General features: G+C 51.7%; 1 protein-coding gene across 1 annotated transcript in view; it reads left to right on the top strand.

Moving 5' to 3' along the window:
* The window catches only part of LOC104500249 (G-protein-signaling modulator 1-like), a gene marked incomplete at its 3' end in the record, with an annotated part of 28,964 nt that extends 13,100 nt beyond the window's left edge, over positions 1 to 15,864 (top strand). The window contains exons 10-11 of the mRNA XM_010143863.1: positions 13,123 to 13,193; positions 15,685 to 15,864. Of these exons, the coding sequence (XP_010142165.1) occupies positions 13,123 to 13,193; positions 15,685 to 15,864 (251 nt within the window). The remainder of the gene's footprint in view (positions 1 to 13,122; positions 13,194 to 15,684) is intronic.
* Positions 15,865 to 18,706: the final 2,842 nt, after the last annotated feature.

Genomic DNA, 18,706 nt, shown 5'->3' with positions numbered 1-18,706 from the left:
CCCAGGAAAAAGGCCTGCGGCGGGAGCTGCGGGCGGGCTGTGAGCATCAGCGCGCTGGGTGCCATCTCGCCCCTGGCACCCCTGCGGTGACGCCCCACTCGGAAACAAAGGTGTGGTAGGATGTGGTCACAGCAGACAAAATGCCTTTACTCGTGGCCCTGCGCTGTTCTGCCTCTGCTCCCCAGGGAGCCCGAGAGCGCAGCCGGGGCCTTGGCGTGCTGCCAGCCTGACGCGTGTCCCCAGCTCGGGGACCGGCTGTCCTGGAACTGCCCGCTGCAGACGTTAGCTGCGTGGCATGGGGCACTTCCAGCTGGTTGCTCTGTCGCTATGGACAGGTTTATTAATTCACACAGACGAAACTGCATCCTGGGAGGTGCTGACTGATTAAATATGACCTTGTTAGTGCAGACACGGTTTCTCAGGTGGTGTGTTCTTGTTCCTGTTGGCAGAACTGACGTAGACAAGACGATGCTTGGGTTGAGGCACGGTGTTCTGGGGGAGGAGAAAGGCTGCCTGTGCGTGCTTGCTCTCTGTATTGATCTTGCTACGTCAGTGCTAAAGCTTTTCCTGAGCAGCCAAGCTGCGGGCAAGGGAGCCAGCGTGCCCCATCCAGGAGCTGTGCTCTTTCCTCCCAGGCTGTGTGGGGCCACAGCAGCTGCCCCAGCCTCCTTTTGCACATCAGCTCCATCTCTGTAACTGCTGGGAAACTTATTAGCTGGGGCCTTCTGCTTACTCCTGGCATCTTGTTTAGGGACTTCCTTTTGGCAAATTACCACAGAGTCACAGAATTCTAGAAACTGTTTTGCTCTGAAAGGGGACCAAGAAACTAAACCCAGTGTTGCTGCTGCTCCTGGGACAGGGTGAAGTGTGGAGGAAAGCAGGTGACAGGGTGCCAGGTCACTTGGGCTGGGGAATGGAGAGGAGCAGGCGGGGGGCAGTGGCAAGGACCACCTGGGTGTGAGAGCAGTGGGGGCTGGGACACACTGACGGGGTGTGGGGGTGCATGGAGTGGAGGAGCTGCAGTGGGAGGGGTCGGGCCAGATTTATCTGGGAAAGGGGCTCTGCAGCTCTGACTGTATTGCATAACCACAGCCTTTTAGCTGGAAATAATTGAAAAAATAGAGACAAGGGGTCTCTGCTCTCATAACATGCTCCCCACTGAATCTGGAAATGAATGCAACCTCCTCTGGTCTGGTATCCCGCTGCAGACAGGGACAGGGAGGTCTGACTTGGGGATCAGGGAGGCTCTTGGCCTGAGCAGAGCCCTTCTTGGGGAGAGCTGAGCCTGGTGTGTGGCCGTGTCCTGCATGGGTGGTGGCACAGCCCCACCAACCACATCTCACAGCATGAGACTCGGAGAGCACCAGCACTGGAGGGCTGGGATTTTTGCTTAAAGCATGTGGAAAGCCTGGTCAGTCACTGGGCTTAGCTCTGAAGGGGAGGCAGAGCCAGCGTGTGCCTGTGGGCTGCTCACTGCCCTCCAGTGATCCAGATGTGCCTGTGCTGTGTTAACATCTGGAGCCGGTAGTGATTTTTGTCATCCAACAGAGCCAGCCTGGTCCATGTGTTTGATCGCGGGAGGGTGGGCAGAGGGGCTGAGCAGCTGCAGTCAGAGCAGTGTTTACTGGAGGGTGCAGTGACCTCGTTAAGCTGTAGGGCCGTTGCTCACATTCCCAAGGCTGGGGCTGTTGTCAGCAGAAGGATAAAGTGTTCTCTGAAGGAAAAACAACAAATGACTGGCTCTCACGGTGTGGGAGAGGGGCGCTGGACAGGTTCCCTTGCAGAATAGTGCTTCCCAAGTCAGCAGGACATGAGGGGTGCTGCTCCTCACTTGGTCCTGACAACCTGCTGGGGAGGTGAAAACTAGCTGCCCCTGTATTTTCTGGACTGGGGCTGTTGCAGCAACATCTTGCAGAGGAAGGGAGCGTGATGCTGCGGTGCTTTAGCCATGTGCATGGTTTGACACACACCTCTCAGGTGGGAGAGGTGCTGTCCTGTTGCATAGAGGTTTGGGGAGAGGATGGGTCTGTGGGGAGGAGCCTGGCTCCCCTGGGTTCTCCTCGGGTTTTATTCTGGCTTCATCTCTCTTCTTCTGAACTTGAGTGGAGGATAAGAGAGGCCGCCAATGTGTCTCTGAGCACTTGAGAAGGGAGATGTGTTTTAATATCTGCCAGGAATTTTGATACCCTCCTGTGCACCTATTAAATGATTAGAAAAGCATAATTATTTATATTATTAATAGCAGCAATTTTCAGCAAGAGGAACATCTGGTTCTGTAATAGGAAGCAGGTGAGAGAGTTGAGATTCAAGCTGACTTCTGAACCAGCCGTGCCTTTTGATGTCACCAAATCTCATGGTGAGAGTCTTTAGTTCTTTTTCCCTGCTTAAGGTTAAAAATGGCTGCATATTCATAAGGATGCTAAAATCATCTGATAAGGCAGGAGTGCTATAAAGCACAGTAATTTCATCAAGCAGGTAGAATAAAATTTTGTACAAACTTGAGTTGTGGGGAAATCCGGCTGAGAAACCCTGAGCCGGACCATCAGACTGATGTCCTTCATAAGGGACTTCTGCTTTCTAACTCTTGGGCATTGTCCTCCGACGGGGACCTGGGGGCGGAAGGAGCATCCGATGTTTTCCTCTGCTGCTTTGGCTTCTCTTGCTGAGCTCTTTGTGATTTTTAATTAATACTCTGAAAGCAATTGGATGTCAGAAGACAAAGCTGGAGACCGGGGAAGTGGAGGCAGTGCTGGGAAAGCCTTGTGAAAGCAACGACCTTGTCAAGAATCGCAAACACAGAGAGCTTAAAGCAACAAACTGAAAGAAGCTACAGAGTAGCTAAAACTCAAAGCAAACAAACAGAGGTTGGGTCTGTTTCTCCAAACAACCAAAAACTTGGCCCTGAAAAACGCTCTTGCCCTCCTCCCCTCAGCGCCTGTTAAGAACTGGGTGCTGGTTGGATTCTGCCTTTGGAGAGAAGTACGGGGATGTGCTGGAACGGGGTTGTTCTGTAGGGCTGAAGGCAACCATGGGAAAGCAGCAGAGCTGCGAGATGTCCCGGAGTGCCAGCAGCCAGCCCTGCCTCTGCAGGGTGCGCAGCGTGCTGCTTCGCAGCACTCCCCTCCTCAATTCCTCCTCGCCAGCTCTCTGCTCTAGAGACTGGCACTGGCTGGCTGGGAGGGGAGCGGGGAGAAGGGGCTCACCCACCACCCAAGGGGTGGAGCTGCTGGGCAGAAGGCAGAGAGCAGCCTGGGCCAGCCTCAGTGCCTCTCCAAAGTGAAAACTGATCTGAGCTGCTTTGCTTTTGCTTCTCAGCAGCTTGTCAGCCTCAGCTGTCACCTCTGATGGCAGCAGTCGCGTTAGGAGACACTGAGCAACACCTCTCCTGGGTGCTGGGTGTGGGTGGGGAGGGATGCAGGTGTTCCAGAAGGTGTTGGTGTGTAGGTGCTTTCAGAGCATTGCAAGCTGGTTCCTGGTGTGGTTTCTGTGCTGTCTGCAGTATGAGGACACTGCTGCCCAGCCATGCTCAACCAGCTCTGAGGGCAGGAAAGAACTCAGCCATGGGGCTGACTTCCCCACTCCGCACATCAGCTGCTGGAACAGGGTAGGCGTGAGGCTGCTCTGCTCGTTCAGTGCTCAGGAGCCTCTGTGCTGGGTTCTGCTCATCCCTGCAGAGAGGCAGCTGTGCTTCAGGTGGTCTTCTCAAGTGGTGAAGTGGGCAGCTGAGCCTGGGTTGGCACAAAATCCCACTCCTTCCTGAGCAGTGATGAGCTCTGTGTGGCTTTGGCTCCTCAGTGCAGTTATGAGCTTGCCTTCTTCACAGGAATCTTTGAACCCTTGGATCAATGAGACAGGGATGGAAGCAACCTGCTTTTATGTTTCCCAGCCTGTTTGTTTTTGTTTGCTTGCTTGCTTGCTTTAAATATCTTTGAAGTACCTAAGAAGTGTTTAGGGCTGCTGAAACATGCTAGATTGACCAGCCCTCTGCCGAGGCAAGGCAGGGAGGCTGCAAACCCCAGCCTGTGCCTCGGGCTGGGAGGCTGCCCGGGGACAGGGATGTTCCTTCTCCATGGTTTGCTCAAGCATCCTGTGAAGGCCACAGCTGAGAGATGTGGCCCTCTGAGACCAGCGTCTCTGTGCCAGCGGGCCAGCCCTGCTCGCTGAGGCTCTGATTTCCGTGTCTGGGTAGCGTTTGCCTCCACTCAGGAGATGGGTACAGGGGTGTCCCGGGTCACATCGCTGATGGCTTCAGCATGGAACCTGCCCCATCCTTACCAGTCAGACTGAGTAATCACAGTAATTGCTTAATGTTAAGTATCCTCAACTATATTTGATTTTCCCCGAGAGCTGACAGGCTGCAGCTCAGCCTTGTTTCACTCTGAAAGCGAAAGCCTGGGGCCGTGCTGGTTAACTGTACCTGCTTAGGCAGCGGGTTGATGGATGAGGGGGTTGACTGAAGCAGAGTAGCTTTTGGCCAGGTGGAAGGCAGAGTGCAAGGTGGTCTGGTTGCTTTATTGTCCTTTAACAGTTGCTCAGTGGAGCCTGAGCTTCTGAGCTCAGACAGGTGCAAGTGCTCCCATATGCTGCCCAGTAAGGCACCAGCAGGAAGGTGTCCAGAAAGACTGGTGGTCCTTGCTGTGGTGCATAAGGGAGCAGGGCAGGAAGGACAGGAATGCTGCTTGTGAGGCTGGGGAGGGCTTCTTGGGTGAAGATTTAGGACTTCTAAAGGATCCTCTTCATGATCTTCATAATGAGTTTCTTCTAAATCTGAGTAACCTGTGCTGTTACTATTAAATCATTCCAGCAGCACTGATGGGGGATGAACCTCTGAGTCATTTGGATTTAAACCGAGTAATTAAGCACTCACTTCAGACTGCCCCAGTATTGGCTTTATGAAGTTCTAAAATGCTCTTCTCAAAGCGTTAAGAAGTGTTTAATGTTCTTCTCTCATCTTGTGCTGTACATGAGCCTCATTCCCAGTGTCAGTGTAAGTACAGCAAGACTTCTCGGCCCATAGCAGAGGAAATGCTCCAGGGCTGGGGGAGAAGACACTGTGCTAATAAACGCAGGTGCTTGTTTTATCTCAATGCCAGGGCAGACTGCAAGCGCTGGAAAGGAGGATGAGGAAGAGGCCAGTTCTTGAAGCCTGTGGCAGAGGAGGTACAACGTGGCTTTTGGCAAAGGCATCCATTAAATCCAGGGATCCGTAGCTGTGGGGAGAGCTAATTTTTTGGAAATTGTTGGTTCCTCACACAAGCTCTTACTCTGAGCTGGGAAGCTGAGAGCTTGGCTGCTGTTCCAGGTGCCTGCAGCCATCCCAGCTCTGGTGTGTGCTGGCCAGTTCCTGAATGCACTTTCCACAGGTGGTTTCCTTTGGTAGCCAACGTGTAGGAGATGCTGTAATCTGTCTCACGGCACACTATCACCACTGGGAACAAGATGCCTCTGCTTACTGGTCTTTTTTGCAGCACAGAGCAAGAAAGGGACTGTGAAGAAGAGTTCTCTTTCTCAGCTAGCATTACTTTTTAAATCTTTTAAAGGTTTTTGGGTGGATGATCATGGTCTGCTTTGGCACATCACTGAGCAAGGCAAGGCCAGACCCTCAGCAGGAATCACGGTTATCCCTTGACTGACCTCAGGAATCGTGCTCCTTCAGTTGGCAGCAAGGCTGGCCCTTAGCCTGGCAGGGACAAGCACTTGGACAACAGACCTTCGCTCAGCAAAGAGACGTGGCACCTTGCAGAGACAGAGCTCATGAATTCAAAGTCTAGCGTGGCCAGCCACAGCCCATGGGGTGCCTGGCTGCTGTGAGCTGGTGACTGGCTGACAACAGCAGCCGGGAGGGGGGATCAGGTACACTGCCCCTCTTTTTAGAGGGTTTTACGGTGAGTGTTTGATCACTGCAAGGCTTTGACATGTGAGTTGCTCCTTCCTTTGCCCTCCCCAAGTTAGCGTTCAGGACGCAGCAGCTGTACTTGGGCTTGCGTAGCTGCTGGAAGTGTTCCTGCCGTAATTGCCGCGTGTCACTGTCTAGCTCAAAGTGAGTCTCTTTCTCATCTCTGCTTGCTCAGCACAGCTGATGGTGGAAGATGGGAGGTCAGGAGGCTCTGCTATGTACTGGCAGAGAGAATCCTGCTCTTAGAAGAAAGCCAGGTGTTCCTGCCAAGACTTTCATGGCTGTTCTTAAACTAGCCACGAGGTTATGTGCCTCCTCCCAGCCTGCTCCACCTAGTTCAGTTTATCTCCTAGAAAACCCTCCTGTCCCCGCAGCTGTTGGTGTACTAAGCAGACCATTGCCTGGGGCGTGTTATGGTTTTAGGGGGCCTCTTCTAACAGGGCTCCAAGCTTCCCACAAGCTTCAAGGCTTGTATTTGCTATCTGTTGGGTCTTGCATGATGGAGTGCTCTGCGTTTTCTAGATCCTGCAAATACACACCTATAGCCTGGGCTGCATCAGAAAAATAGTGACCAGCAGGTCAAGGGAGGTGGCCAGCAGGAGCAGGGCAGTGATTGTCCCCCTGTATTTAGCACTGGTGAGACCGCACCTTGAATATTGTGTTCAGTTTTGGGCTCCTCATTTCAGGAAGGATGTTGAGGTGCTGGAGCGGGTTCAGAGAAGGGCAACAAAGTTGGTTAAGGGTCTGGAGAACTTGTCCTATGAGGAGCGGCTGAAGGAGCTGGGACTGTTCAGTCTGGAGAAGAGGAGGCTCAGGGGCGACCTTATTGCTCTTTATAATTATCTTAAAGGAAGTTGTAGGGAGGTGGGGGTCAATCTCTTCTCCTATGTCGAAAATGACAGGACGAGGGGGAATGGCCTTAAGTTGCGCCAGGGGAGGTTCAGGTTGGATATTAGGAAAAAATTTTTTACAGTGAGGGTTATTAAGCATTGGAACGGGTTGCCTAGGGAGGTGGTGGAGTCCCCATCCCTGGAAGTGTTTAAAAATCGTGTGGATCTGGTGTTGAGGGACATGGTGTAGGGACCCTGGCAGTGTAAGGGTAACGGTTGGACTCGATGATCTTTGAGGTTTTGAGGTCTCTTCCAGCCGGATGATGATTCTGTGATTCCTCCCCCTCTACTAGTCTCTCATGAGACCCTACCTAGAGTACTGTGTCCAGCTCTGGGGCTTCCAGCATGAAGACCTGGATCTGTTGGAGCAAGTCCAGAGGAGGCCTGGAGATGTTCAGAGGGCTGGAGCTCCTACCCTGAGAAGAAAGGCTGAGAGGAGAGTTGGGGTTGTTCTCCCTGAAGGAGAGAAGGCCCTGGGGGGCAGATGTCACGGGGCTCCTGGGTCTGTGTCAATGAGAAGTGTTGCTGTTATTTTCAGCCGGTTGTTCAGCTGGCAGACTGGATTCGGGAGGATGTGAAACTCGGGTGAGGGACGTGCACAGCGTTCTCTGCCAAATCAGGCAGACAAGCATCTTGATTTAGAAGTAACTTCTTTTTATTACTGCATACTGTGGGTATGGTTTTTTAAAGGAACAGTTTGGCTATGAAGAAAACTGCAAAATTGTTATTCTGGAGAAAGTTTTTGTAGTGCTCAGGATCTGTCTGGAGGGTTGATATTTGCTCAGCTGTTGCTGTCTGTGTGCCAATGCGTACAGCAGTCAGAGCAAACATGCTGGAGCCCCATCTTCCCAGCAGAAGAGGTTCCATTCCTTTTGGCTCCCAGTTCAGCATTCCTGAGGAAGTCTGATATGACACCACATTGGGAACAACCTCCCCACTGCTTTCCCTGGCCCTTAGCTGTGGCTTGGCTGTGGAATTGTCACATAAACTGTCCTTTCTGTTGTAAGCTGTTCCTGCCCTTGGCCTCTGTCTAGACCACACAGCCAGAAAAGCCCTTAATAACTGATAGGGAGAAAAACATCAGGTTTGCCCATCTAGCTGTATGCTCAGACACAGAAGGGGCCAGAGCTGTCAGGATTCCCCAGCTCCTTTCCTGTCTAAAGGACTGTGAGGGGTAAGCAGATGGTCCTTCCCATGGATTGACGCACAGCTTGGTGCCAGCATTTTATGGCGCAGTCATCGTAAATAACTGATACTCTTTTCTTTCTCTCCTTAGATAGAAGTATTGTTCCATCCCAGGAACAACTGGAAAAACAAATGTCAGCATTTATCATGCAAGTGCTGGCAATAATAGAGGTCGAGTGGATTTATGGTGCCAGAACCCATTATGTATTCAAAGACTAATTAAAGCCTTAAATGAGATGCTTGTCCTACTGGAGACTGCTTTTTTCCTCCTTTTTTCCCTTGCTCCTGTTTTTTTCCTTTTCTCCCCCTTCACCCTTCCCTTTTTGAAGAGCTTGTTCTAATAATGGAGCACAGATGGTGGTTGGACAGAGCTTCCCTGTTTAGATGGCAGTAGCGTATGATTTGAGGTGCTCCATGAGCATTCAGATTGCTGGACTGTATCTGCACTGTCACTTCTGAGCTTGGTAGGGTTTACAGACAGTCTTCCACCCCCAAACAACTGCCTGGCTGGTCTCATTTAATCATATTGAATAGTATGTAGAGTTGTCCACTGAAATCAAGGTTCTGAAATGCTGGAGTCTGTACGAATGTGAAGAGGCACCATCCTGGGCTGGAAGAACTCGCCCAAAAGACAAGGCAGTACCTCAGTGCAGGTACAAAGAGAAATGACCTTTAATGAAAATACAGCAAGTCCTTATGCCAAGATTCGTTGTGTTCTTTGGGGTGCAAAGCTTGTGTTCTGTGGCGTAACCGCTGCTGCTGAGCTGTGCGCACTGCTCAGCCCCGAGTGCTGGAGGCAGAGCGGGGGGACGATGCTGGCCGTACAACCTTTCCCTGTTGGTCTTCTGCAGAGTCTGCTGTCAGGTTTAATTCTGCTCCCTCTGGTACAGCCGCCCCAGGGGGACAGAGCGTGATCTGCATCGGGAGGGTTTGCTTTGTCTCGAACAGGGATGGAGTAGGCAGGTCTCCAAGCTGCTGGAGATGGGGTAGAGTCTAGGAGTTATCAAAGCACACGTCAGCTTGATGAGAGCTCCTGGCAGGGCTCCCTGAGCTGCTGCTACATGTGTTCTGCTCAATCTTGTCAGCACTGAAATCTCAGGAGCCCCAGCTGGACGTGGAGACTGTCCATAGAGGAACAAAACTGCCCACACCGTCTACCTAGCTTTGCCCTACAGCGAATTTATATGGGATGATCCCATCACCATCCTACGATAAAATGCTTCCTCGTGTTTTATCTACAAGAGATTGTAGATAAAGGTTCCTATATTCATGCCATCGCAGGTAGCCCAGGGATGTGCGGAGGGGCCATCCCCATCTCTGCAGGGTGGAGATGGGAGACAGGAAAAAGATGGGTCTAGGTGGGTGTCTGACATGGATATATTGGGTTAGTGTCCCAAAGGCAGAAGAACAGAGAGTACTTGTGAGATGGAGGCTGTGAGAGAGCTGGGGGAAGCAAGGTTGTCACACTCGTGTGCAGGCAAGCACAGAAGCTTCACCCTCTGCTCTGCTGTAGTGAACTTCCTCCTTGCTGGAGTCCGTTGCTGCCTTCCAGGGAGGAAGGTGACTGCTTCATCCAGTTTCAAAATCCAAGAACGTGAAAACCGTTAAACTCACCTCAGGAACCATGTCACAAAAGTGAAAAGTAAAAAAACACTCCTTAGTTCATGGTGGTGTTGAGATGGGGGTGGGTAGTGAAGAGATTTTGAAAAAAAAAAAATATTTTAAAAAGAAACAGCAACCCTGAGCAGTGAAAAGAACAACATCCAAGGAGCTCTGGGAAAACAAGGCATGAATACAGCCAGTCAGGAGCGTTGCTCAGCTGATGTTCACAAGAAGGTTTCAACTTGGTCTATTAGAGACCTCAGTAAACCTTAAAGACAGAGAGAGCATTTAGAAATGCCCCTGAGGTTTTCCGTTGCTCTGCAGCAGCCTTGGTAAACATGCCAATAAATACAGGGAAGAGAGGAAAAAAACCTGCCAGAGGAGCAGACCCAGGTTTCAGCCGGTCCATCTTCTGCATCTGCGGCTCTGCTGCCACTGTCGATCGGCACCGGGGAGAAAGAGGCAGAGTTGAACTTTTTCTGAGTATTAGGAGGTGCAGGTATTTTTGGGAAAAATAGGTTGAAGGAGGCTGAAAGTTCTGTCTGGAGCCATCCGAGGAGATGTCCTGGTCAGAGACAGAAGGTTAATGGGACTCTCTCTGTCGTGGGGTGCTTGTGAGTATGGAAATCTCTCTCTTCTCCTGGAAGATGAGTGTGTGGAGGCTGCTGGGTCAGTCTGCTGCAAGAAGGGGAGAAGCTCCTGCGGCGTGGTGGGAGCTGCTGCCCGTGTCAATCGGTTTACGATAGCCCTGACTGATAGGTAGCCTCTTGATTCTTCTAGCTGCTGGTTTTAATGGTGCCGCTTGCTCCTTCTGCGGGACAGCTCGGGGTGAGCGGGGCTGGCAGAACTGTGGGCTTCTCGGCCCTGGTGCTGCTGGCAGTGGTTCATTCTGGAAGAAGCTAGCTGAGCTGGAAGGCTCTGAAGTTTGTAACTCGCAACTTCCATGTGAAATCCCCGCAGTAACAGAGGAACACCGGCTTCAAAACAACTGAAAAGACAAATTGTTCTGCCTGCCCTAGTTGCTGGGGTGGTCTCAGCTGACTACGGGTGTTAAATTAACGGAGGAGAGGCAGGTTTTCTCAAATCAGAGATTAATGCGGTTGCAAACATATAAAAGCACCTGAGGACAGAGGTGTTTGATTAACGACTCTTTAGACTGCTGGAAATAGTGTGTGTTTATCTAATCGGACAGACTTTGCTTTTCTCTTGCTTTCCTGGAAGTGGCTGTTAAAAGCTGCTGTGATGCACGCTCAATTCCAGCTGCTGGCCTCACCTCTTGGGCATTGCCTTGAAACCCAGAAGTGTTTGGAGGTGCCTTTTATTCCAGACGCTCTGCACTCCACAAATCAGACTCTAGGTTCTTCTGAGGGAAGCTGAGAACCGCGAGCAGCTCTAGCATTGTCCAGAACATCATCACGCAGATCCAGGAGACACTGGGTACAAGCTGCTGCTGCCTTTCTCTCACTAAGCTCCTGCCTGACCGACGTGGCAGCAGCCAAAAGCCCTTTGCTCATTTGGCAGTGGGGGAGGAGACCTGGGGCCACCCTGCTGCTGCCCAGCCACCTCCTCCATGCCGATGCCCCCAGGTTGCTGGTGTGAGGGTGGTAGAGCGATGGGACTGGGTGTGGGACATCTTGTGTGTCCCACTGAGTTGCTACAAGAGCTTAGCTTCGTTTAAGAGCTCTGGGTCCTCTCCAGATGTGTTCAGCTCCCAAAGAACCGTAATCATTTCAGTGGTACCCAACAGCCTGAGCCTTTCCCATCCTGCTCACGGGAGGGATGGATAGGATATGTTCGCAAACGTAAGATACCTTCGATAAGCATCTCGCTGAACATAAGCAAAGACTGGAATAAGAACAACAGGATCAGGAGTTCTCCCTGCTTTGTTGAGGGCAGCAAAGTCTTTTTTTCCTGCAGCTCTGTGTCTGAACCCTTGCCAGTGTCAGCAGCAATCGCTGACCTTCCGGGGTCAAATCCTGTTGTTACTGAGCTGCTGCCAAGTGAGCGACTGGCTGTGCGGTGCGGAATGGGGTAGAGTTTGGTAGACATGACGACTGCTTATCGTTACATGTTTTCCGTGCTCTCTGTATTCACGTTGGTGCCTGCTCTGCATCTCTTCACCATCCCTGCTGTCAGTCCCTTCTGGACTCAAAGCCTAGCGATGAAGCCACCTTAAGGTGAAGCTGGTGCTAACGTACTCTTTGGAGGAGAGAGGCAGAACGTGCATAAATATTTTGCTGATTTGAATTTTTATGGCTGCAGGAAGTCCATCACTTCAGGGTAGTGAGGGGCAGTGACATTAGCTTTAGGTCACCTATAGCCAAGATGTGATATGTGTGCGTGGCCCGTAGCAAAGTCTCTGCTGGTCAGAGCTTCTCTTTGTAGCGTACAAAGCTGAGCAAGATTGAACTTCCCGGTTCCGTGAGAGCTTCTGTACCTCAAGCAACGGTGCCGTTAGGTGGCGGTGGGAAGTGGAGGAATCTTTAGGTTTGGTGAGTTTGCTTTTGCAGGAAGCACCCAGAGCTCAGTGGTTTCCGTTCTCAGGGCTCAGCGTGGGGAAGGGTTTCAATTCACATGGATCCACTCCCCCTCCCCCAGGGTTTTCCCTGAGGCTTGGCGGTTGTCACTGGACGGTGAGTCCAGAGCTTTCATCTCTTGCCCCTTTGGTGCTGCTGGTGTGGGATGTCACATGGTGCTCAGCTAAACTGGACCTTCAGGAAAGATCTGGCCAGGGGAGCAGGAGGGCGAAAGGACAGTTTTCCTGGGTGTGGTGAAGGCATCCCAGGGCTGTTCTGTAAATCCTGGCTGTGTTCGTGAGCAAGACGAGAGCAGCTGGGAGCATGTTGGAGGGAGATGTGGAGGTAACGAGAGGTTGGGAAGGAGTCAGAGCTGAACTGTGTTTCACTCAGGTATTGCCAGAATACTATGTTAAACTGTGTTTTCTGAAATCTCAAATATCATGAATGCTGCCAAACTTTGATTTGTCTGTCGGGTTCAGGGCAAGGTTTTGTTCCGCTTAAGGCTGGGCCTATGATAGTTAGAAAATATTTGCTCCTTCACTTAGTTTTCCAGCCCTTGTGACTGCCGAGAAAAGCTGCCTCCCAGATACATTTTTTTTTTTTTTTTAAGTTAAAAACATCAAGATAAGGCACCAAACCCACAGGTGTATTAAACTGTATTTTTGTTCAGATTTTTCTCACTATCAGTCAGCAGATTTTTGTGGTTTAGAGCAGGGTTTGTAACTCCTGACTTTCAGAGACCTCAGCTGAGATCAGGGTCTTGCCGTGACCCGGCTGGTTCGATAGCAGATGCCTGGCGCAGCCTTGGCTGTTATGGACTGTGCTGCGATAGCGCTTTGAAAAAGACCCAGAACAACAGAGAAAAAACCCCACGTCTGAATCTCAAGGACAGCTCAGCTGCATCATCCTGTCCTTTCGACTTTGTAGCTAACAGGAGCGGAGGGTCTGTCATGGTTTGAGTTTTATCTGTGTGACATTAGCGCTGTGGGTGAGTGACACCCTCCTGATGAGAGAGTGCGTTGTTTTGCAGGAGCCAGGCCAAAGAGACTCCAAAGGAACAGCATGGACAGCTTAGACCTCCTGAAGTTCCCTTCTGAAAAGGTAAGCAAAGACGTCTGGCCTCGAGGATGAAGCATCAGTCGGAATCTGTAATGGCTTGTTGACTGGCTTCCCTTGCAGGGGAGTGTGTAATTAGCAGATATGGGAGTCAATGGGATTAACCAAAGAGGGTTTCTTGAGAGCTTGGAGGAGGGGAACAGCTGGTCGAACTAAAAAGGCACTTAACGGAAAGCTGGAAAAGCCACTTCTCTGCTTTTTTGAAAAAACAGCCCGTTATAGAAGGATAATCATGACTGGTTTAGCCCCTTTAGCGGCGGGTGCCTTATCAGCCCAGCGAATTCGGCACTGGGAGGGACGAGGTGGTCAGCAGCAGGAGGTGGTGTGTGGCAGGAGGCAGAGGGGTTTGTTTCGAGGGGCTCTGAGCGTTGTCCCTGCTCTGGTTCGCTGCTGGAAATGCCAGAGCTGAGCAGATCAGCGTTTTCCCAGTGTCCCCAGGGCAAAGGCTGCTGCTGCAGTCAGCTGGGAGGCGCTGAGCCTTCCCACCCCTGGGGATCGCTTAAGCTCCTCAGAAAATCCTGGCAGGATCGCTGGGGCTGCCCAGCAGCAGGGACTGGTGCTGCCATGGGGCTCGGTCCTGCCCGTTCCCAGAGGAGGTGCCCAGGCAGATGGCTGTGCTCTCGTTTTTTGAACATCTGGCACAAATAATTTACATTCATCCAGCACTTCCCAGGTACAGCTGTCCCGAGTGTCCCGGGGAACGTTTCCCCTTTTATAGAGATGTCAGAGAGAAAAAACTCGCCCAAGTTGTAGGTTGGTGCGGATGGTCAAATGGGAAACAACCTCAGGCTGCAAAACCGTTTGGGTGCCTAAACATCCCAGTAAGCCCTGGGAGGGCCAGACCAAAGCTCCTCCCTGAATTAACTCTCTTTGGGAATTAAGTGCCAAACACGCTTGCTTGTGTATTTTATTTATTCTCCTAACTGCCTGCTGGCTGCGTGGGCTCCTACCAGCTTTGACCGGTGTGACTCCATCTCTGGGGTGTCCCCAAGCAGGGACAGGGTGCCCAGTGTCAGGGAGACATTCCACTGTATATCCTCACCGGAGCAGCGTGGCCCAGAGGATGCTAGCAGGAGGGTTTTGCTGATGAGTGATTGGCTGCTAATGCTGTTGGTTTCCTACTCTTTGCTGCAAAAGCTGAGCCTCCTTCGGTAGCTCAGGCTGTGTTCAGGGGTTTCATGGGGAGGCTGGAGTAAACAGAGCTCTGGGTAGTCCATAACCGAGACATGAGTAGTCCTGTTCCCCCTGCAGTGGTCCTGTGGGGTGTGTGCAAGAGTGTTTTGGATGCAGTTCCCCTTCCTCCTCCCTGCTGCGGCTCCCACGGAGAGGTGGTTACAGTCACGGGAGAGGTGGTTACAGTCACGGGAGAGAGTTCTTTGCTTCAGGCTTGCTCTGGTAAGGGTGATAAGGTGATGATGAGGGTGGTGATCTTAAAGGTCTCTTCCAACCAAATGATTGTGTAAAGAATAAATCAATGGAGTGAGCTGTGATCTCTCCAGCACCCTCATCGTCTCACCCTCTCTGCCCTTCATCTCTGCCTGAGGTACCTTCAAAGGCAGCAGGGACCCCAGTGACTGCCCAGGCCAGGAGTTCTTGTCCAGCGCCTCTGCACGGAGCTGTGTCTGGGCAGGTCGTACCTGCCAGGACGCACTGGCGCTGGCAGAGACCAGGAACACCGCTTCTCTCTCATCCTGCTCTCTCCAGCCTGTGCCTCCTTAGCCCCTGTTTTGAGACTCTACGGTTTTTAGCTCCCAGCCATTGGTTCTTGTTTGTTCCTCTCTCTACCAGACTAAAAATCTCTTGATCACATGCTGGTTTTTGCCCTGAAGGTGCTTACGTGCTGTAATTGACTCATCTATTTTTTTTTTTTCATGGGCTAAATAGTTTGAGGCCTCTAACTAAGGCAATAAGGCATCAGAAGGCACTTTCTTCCCAGGTCTGAAACCCACTTTTGTGGCAGCTTTTCAAACTGTGGACGCTGGCGTGGCTGCGATTGGTCCCGTCAGTAGAATCTAGGGAAATCAGTCTTTTTGTACTGCTTCTCGCTATTCCTGTTTGCGCTGCAAGGAGTGGAAAAGTCCTTCTGGCCGCAGCGTGCTATTGGTGTGCTGTGAATTCAGATCCTGTTCAGTGTCCTTGGCTTTCTGATGAATCCCAGCCCTGTGAGCCCTTGGGTCATCTGCTGAGCTGTGCTCAAGCCTCTTTGACCTGCACATAGTTGCTGCAGTGAGGACACCCTGGGCGGCCCTCTCAGTGCTTTAAGTACAATAAGGGGGTGGTTCAAAGCCCAAGAAACACTGAAGCCCAAAGCTTCCAGCAAGATGAGCTTGCCATCCTGTTTGGAAGAGGTTTTTACAAGTCCAGTTGTCAGAAATCTGGCTGCTGCGCGTCTCCTGTTTGATGGATGCTGCCCAGCAGTTTTCCACGTAAACTTGAGCCAGGCAATTAGTGCAATGACTGTTCTTGCTTTCCCAAGGACCAGAATGGGGACAGCCATCATGTGGGGGACCTGAAGATCTCGGGAAAAGAGTTCTTGTCACTACCTGCAAGGTCAAAGAAATACCGGGAGCACCAATCCAGTTCAGAGAGAAGGGCCCAGGGGTCAAGTACATCGCCGCTGGATACCAGTGAAGTCCGAGTCCATGTATCGCAGTCGGTAGGAAGATGGGTTTTTTCCTCCAGTTTGGGAGTTTCTTATAGCATGTTTGTTCTTACCTCATTTCTAACCTGGTATGGGAGTGGCAGTGGAGAGCAGAGCCTGCATCTAGCTCTGCTCTTGACTGTTTGGGCATCAGCAGGCAAATCATTTTGCCTTCTTTAAGCCTCAGCGTAACTGTGCAGTTAACAGAACAATGGTGCCAACCACCATCGTGAACTGGTTTGTGAGAGCTTGGTGTTTAGTGGTGGTATTTGTAACCTTCTCTTGAGGGACCTGAACTCTGCGGAGTTTGAGACCGTCGGGATGTGATGCCTTGAATTCCAGAACACAGCAGCGTGGAGCCCTTGCTGTGTGGAGCCTGACTTGATCAGCCTCCCGGGGTTCATGTTGCCTTCAAGAAACAGAGCCCTTGGCTGAATCTGACACCTTAGGTCCTGTTCCTTCTCACCTCCTGACCACATCGATGGTCTCCAGAGTGGTCTCTGAATTCATTAATCGTTAGGCAGAAATGATAGAAAATCATTGTCTAGGAGCTCCTCTGTGGAAGCAAGTCAGGCGGAGCATGCTTGCTGAAGAGCAGAAGCTGGCCCTGATGGCAGAGATTTACGGGTTACTGGCATGCAGCAAGTCCTGCGCTGGGCATTGAATTTCCCTGACTCAGCCTGTGCTTGGCTCCCCGGAAGGCGGCGGGGATCTGTGCCCTGGAAAGCTCTGCATGTGCCTTTTTGATGTCTTTAGCCTGAACAGTTGAGCTGTTTGCTGGGCCGTTCTCTTCTGGTTGCGCTCGTGTTTGTTGTGACTTGTGGCAGTACAATGTACTGGGGAGGCTTCCTGCAGCTGCGCTGGTTTTGTTCTCAGTCCTGGAGGCAGGGATCACGCCCACAAACGATGGCGTCTTTCTGGATCGTGGGAGGGGGCTTGGATGTATCTGAACCCAGGGATCGCAAGTGAGAAGCCCCAGGTCCTCAGCTCGTTGTTGCCAGGGGATGGAGTGTGACGGCAAAGATTTAGTGATCGCACGGGTCTCTGAGGGTATTTGGGCTCTTGCTCTGTGCTGCCTGTAACACACAACCTATCACAGTCTGTGATCATGCAGTGATTCCAGATGGAAGAAATCCAAGCCAGGAAAGATAAGGTTTTTTTTTCTTGGCATTTAAGAAAAGCAAAATAAAATATTTTCATGCTGGGTAAGAAAGGATCTGAGCCGCAGAGCTTGGGATGAAGCCTGGGGATGCTTGAAAGTATTTCTAGCACCGAGTCCTTTGTTCCCGCTCTGCGGATCACGGGGTGGGGATGTATCCTGCTGTACCTGTGTGTGTGTGTGCCTATGTACACATCCCTTTCTGACCACAGACGCTCCTGATTTTCAGCTCTCTGACCACTGGAGACAGGATCTTTACACCAATTGCGTTTTTTTAGACTTCTCTGAGCTCATTCTTCATTCCCAACAGTGCTTGTGGAAATGGTCTCATAGGAAAAGCATTTCCTACTGCTCACCGGTGCAAACAGGATCATTGAGAAGGAAAACAAAGCTCATGTGAGCCAGAAAGGAGACAGCAGCACAGGGGCATCTGAGGCAATACAGGAGCAGAAAAATCCCCCTTCTGCCAGAAATAGCCTTGTATTTTCAATTTGTCCGTTCAGCCAGAAACCAAACAAAAGTCCTACTCCATCAGGGGCAAGGTAAAAAGCCACCTTCAGGAGTGGGGCTGTGAGGACATAGGCTGTGTCTAAGAAAAGGCCCCCTGGGACGTTGCCAACCACCAGTGACCTCGTGACAGTACACACGGTGTTTTGGTGAACATCCATGAAAGAGCAAGCGTAGAGATACACGCTCCTGTCCCAGGAGATGCCTCTCAGACCCCTGGGGTGGTGCACACGGTAGGGAAACAGCGTGGAGTGAACTCAGCAGCAGCAGTGTGGGGAAAAAGATTATGTCTTCCTCCTTGCAGACGCTCAATATGTCGTGTTTTATTCCGAGAGAGAACGCTCAGTGCACTCAGCAGTGCTGGTGGCTGGAGGAGGAGAGCGGCTGCCTGTCTTACGTTTTAAAGAATGCCCCATATCCCATAAAAATGACAAAGCATGTTACTGGGTTTTTCTCCAGACCAGTAGTTGCAGAGAGTTACGTAGTGTGGTGGGGGCTGTGATCTTTGTAGGTGGGTGCTCTGAAAGGCAGAGGGGGTTTGCTTGGCAGAATGCAGATGGGGCACCGAAACCTCACCCACACAGGGATGCCCAGGGACAAACCTTCATCCCAGGACTCCTAGGCCCTAAGTTGAGTGATGCAACCTCTGGATAAGTCCTGCTGTCAACACAGCCGCTGACCTCCTTCCAGGGGGGCCTCAGCAGGTCCCTGGGACAGGGAGGACCAGTGGGTGCGGTGCCTGAGTCAGAGCTCCCAGGTTTGCTGCTCATCTCTGCTACCGCCTGCTGCGTGTTTACCTCCCTCTTCCCCATCTGTGTGATGGGGTAATGCTGCTTCCCTGCCTACCCTGGGGAGGTTACAGAGGCGTGATGATGGTTGTAAAGTCGTTTGAGCTTTGGATGGCAGGAGCTGTGGTGGTGTTATTAGCATTGGTGATGATGATGCTAATTACTGAGCTGCTGGGAAACTCCCCATGGGAGGAGGCGGGAGAGGGGAGGGGAAGCAGGGAAAAGTAAAGGGAGGTAAAGTGAGCTCGGGGATGGAGAGGAGCCTGTCCCTGCTGGCAGCTCTGTCAGGCCCTGGGAGAAGGGCTCAGCCTGTTGGCAAAGCCGTGGGGATGCTGGGATGGATAGGAGAAGCCATGGCCCAGGTGCTGCGTAAGGTAGGAGAGCGTGCCAGGGCCCGCGGCTG

The sequence above is a fragment of the Buceros rhinoceros genome, unplaced genomic scaffold (assembly GCF_000710305.1).
Source record: "Buceros rhinoceros silvestris isolate BGI_N320 unplaced genomic scaffold, ASM71030v1 scaffold31269, whole genome shotgun sequence".
NCBI classification, from domain to species: domain Eukaryota; kingdom Metazoa; phylum Chordata; class Aves; order Bucerotiformes; family Bucerotidae; genus Buceros; species Buceros rhinoceros.
Note: the sequence above shows the minus strand (reverse complement) of the source record. Positions and strands in the feature narration are given on the sequence as shown.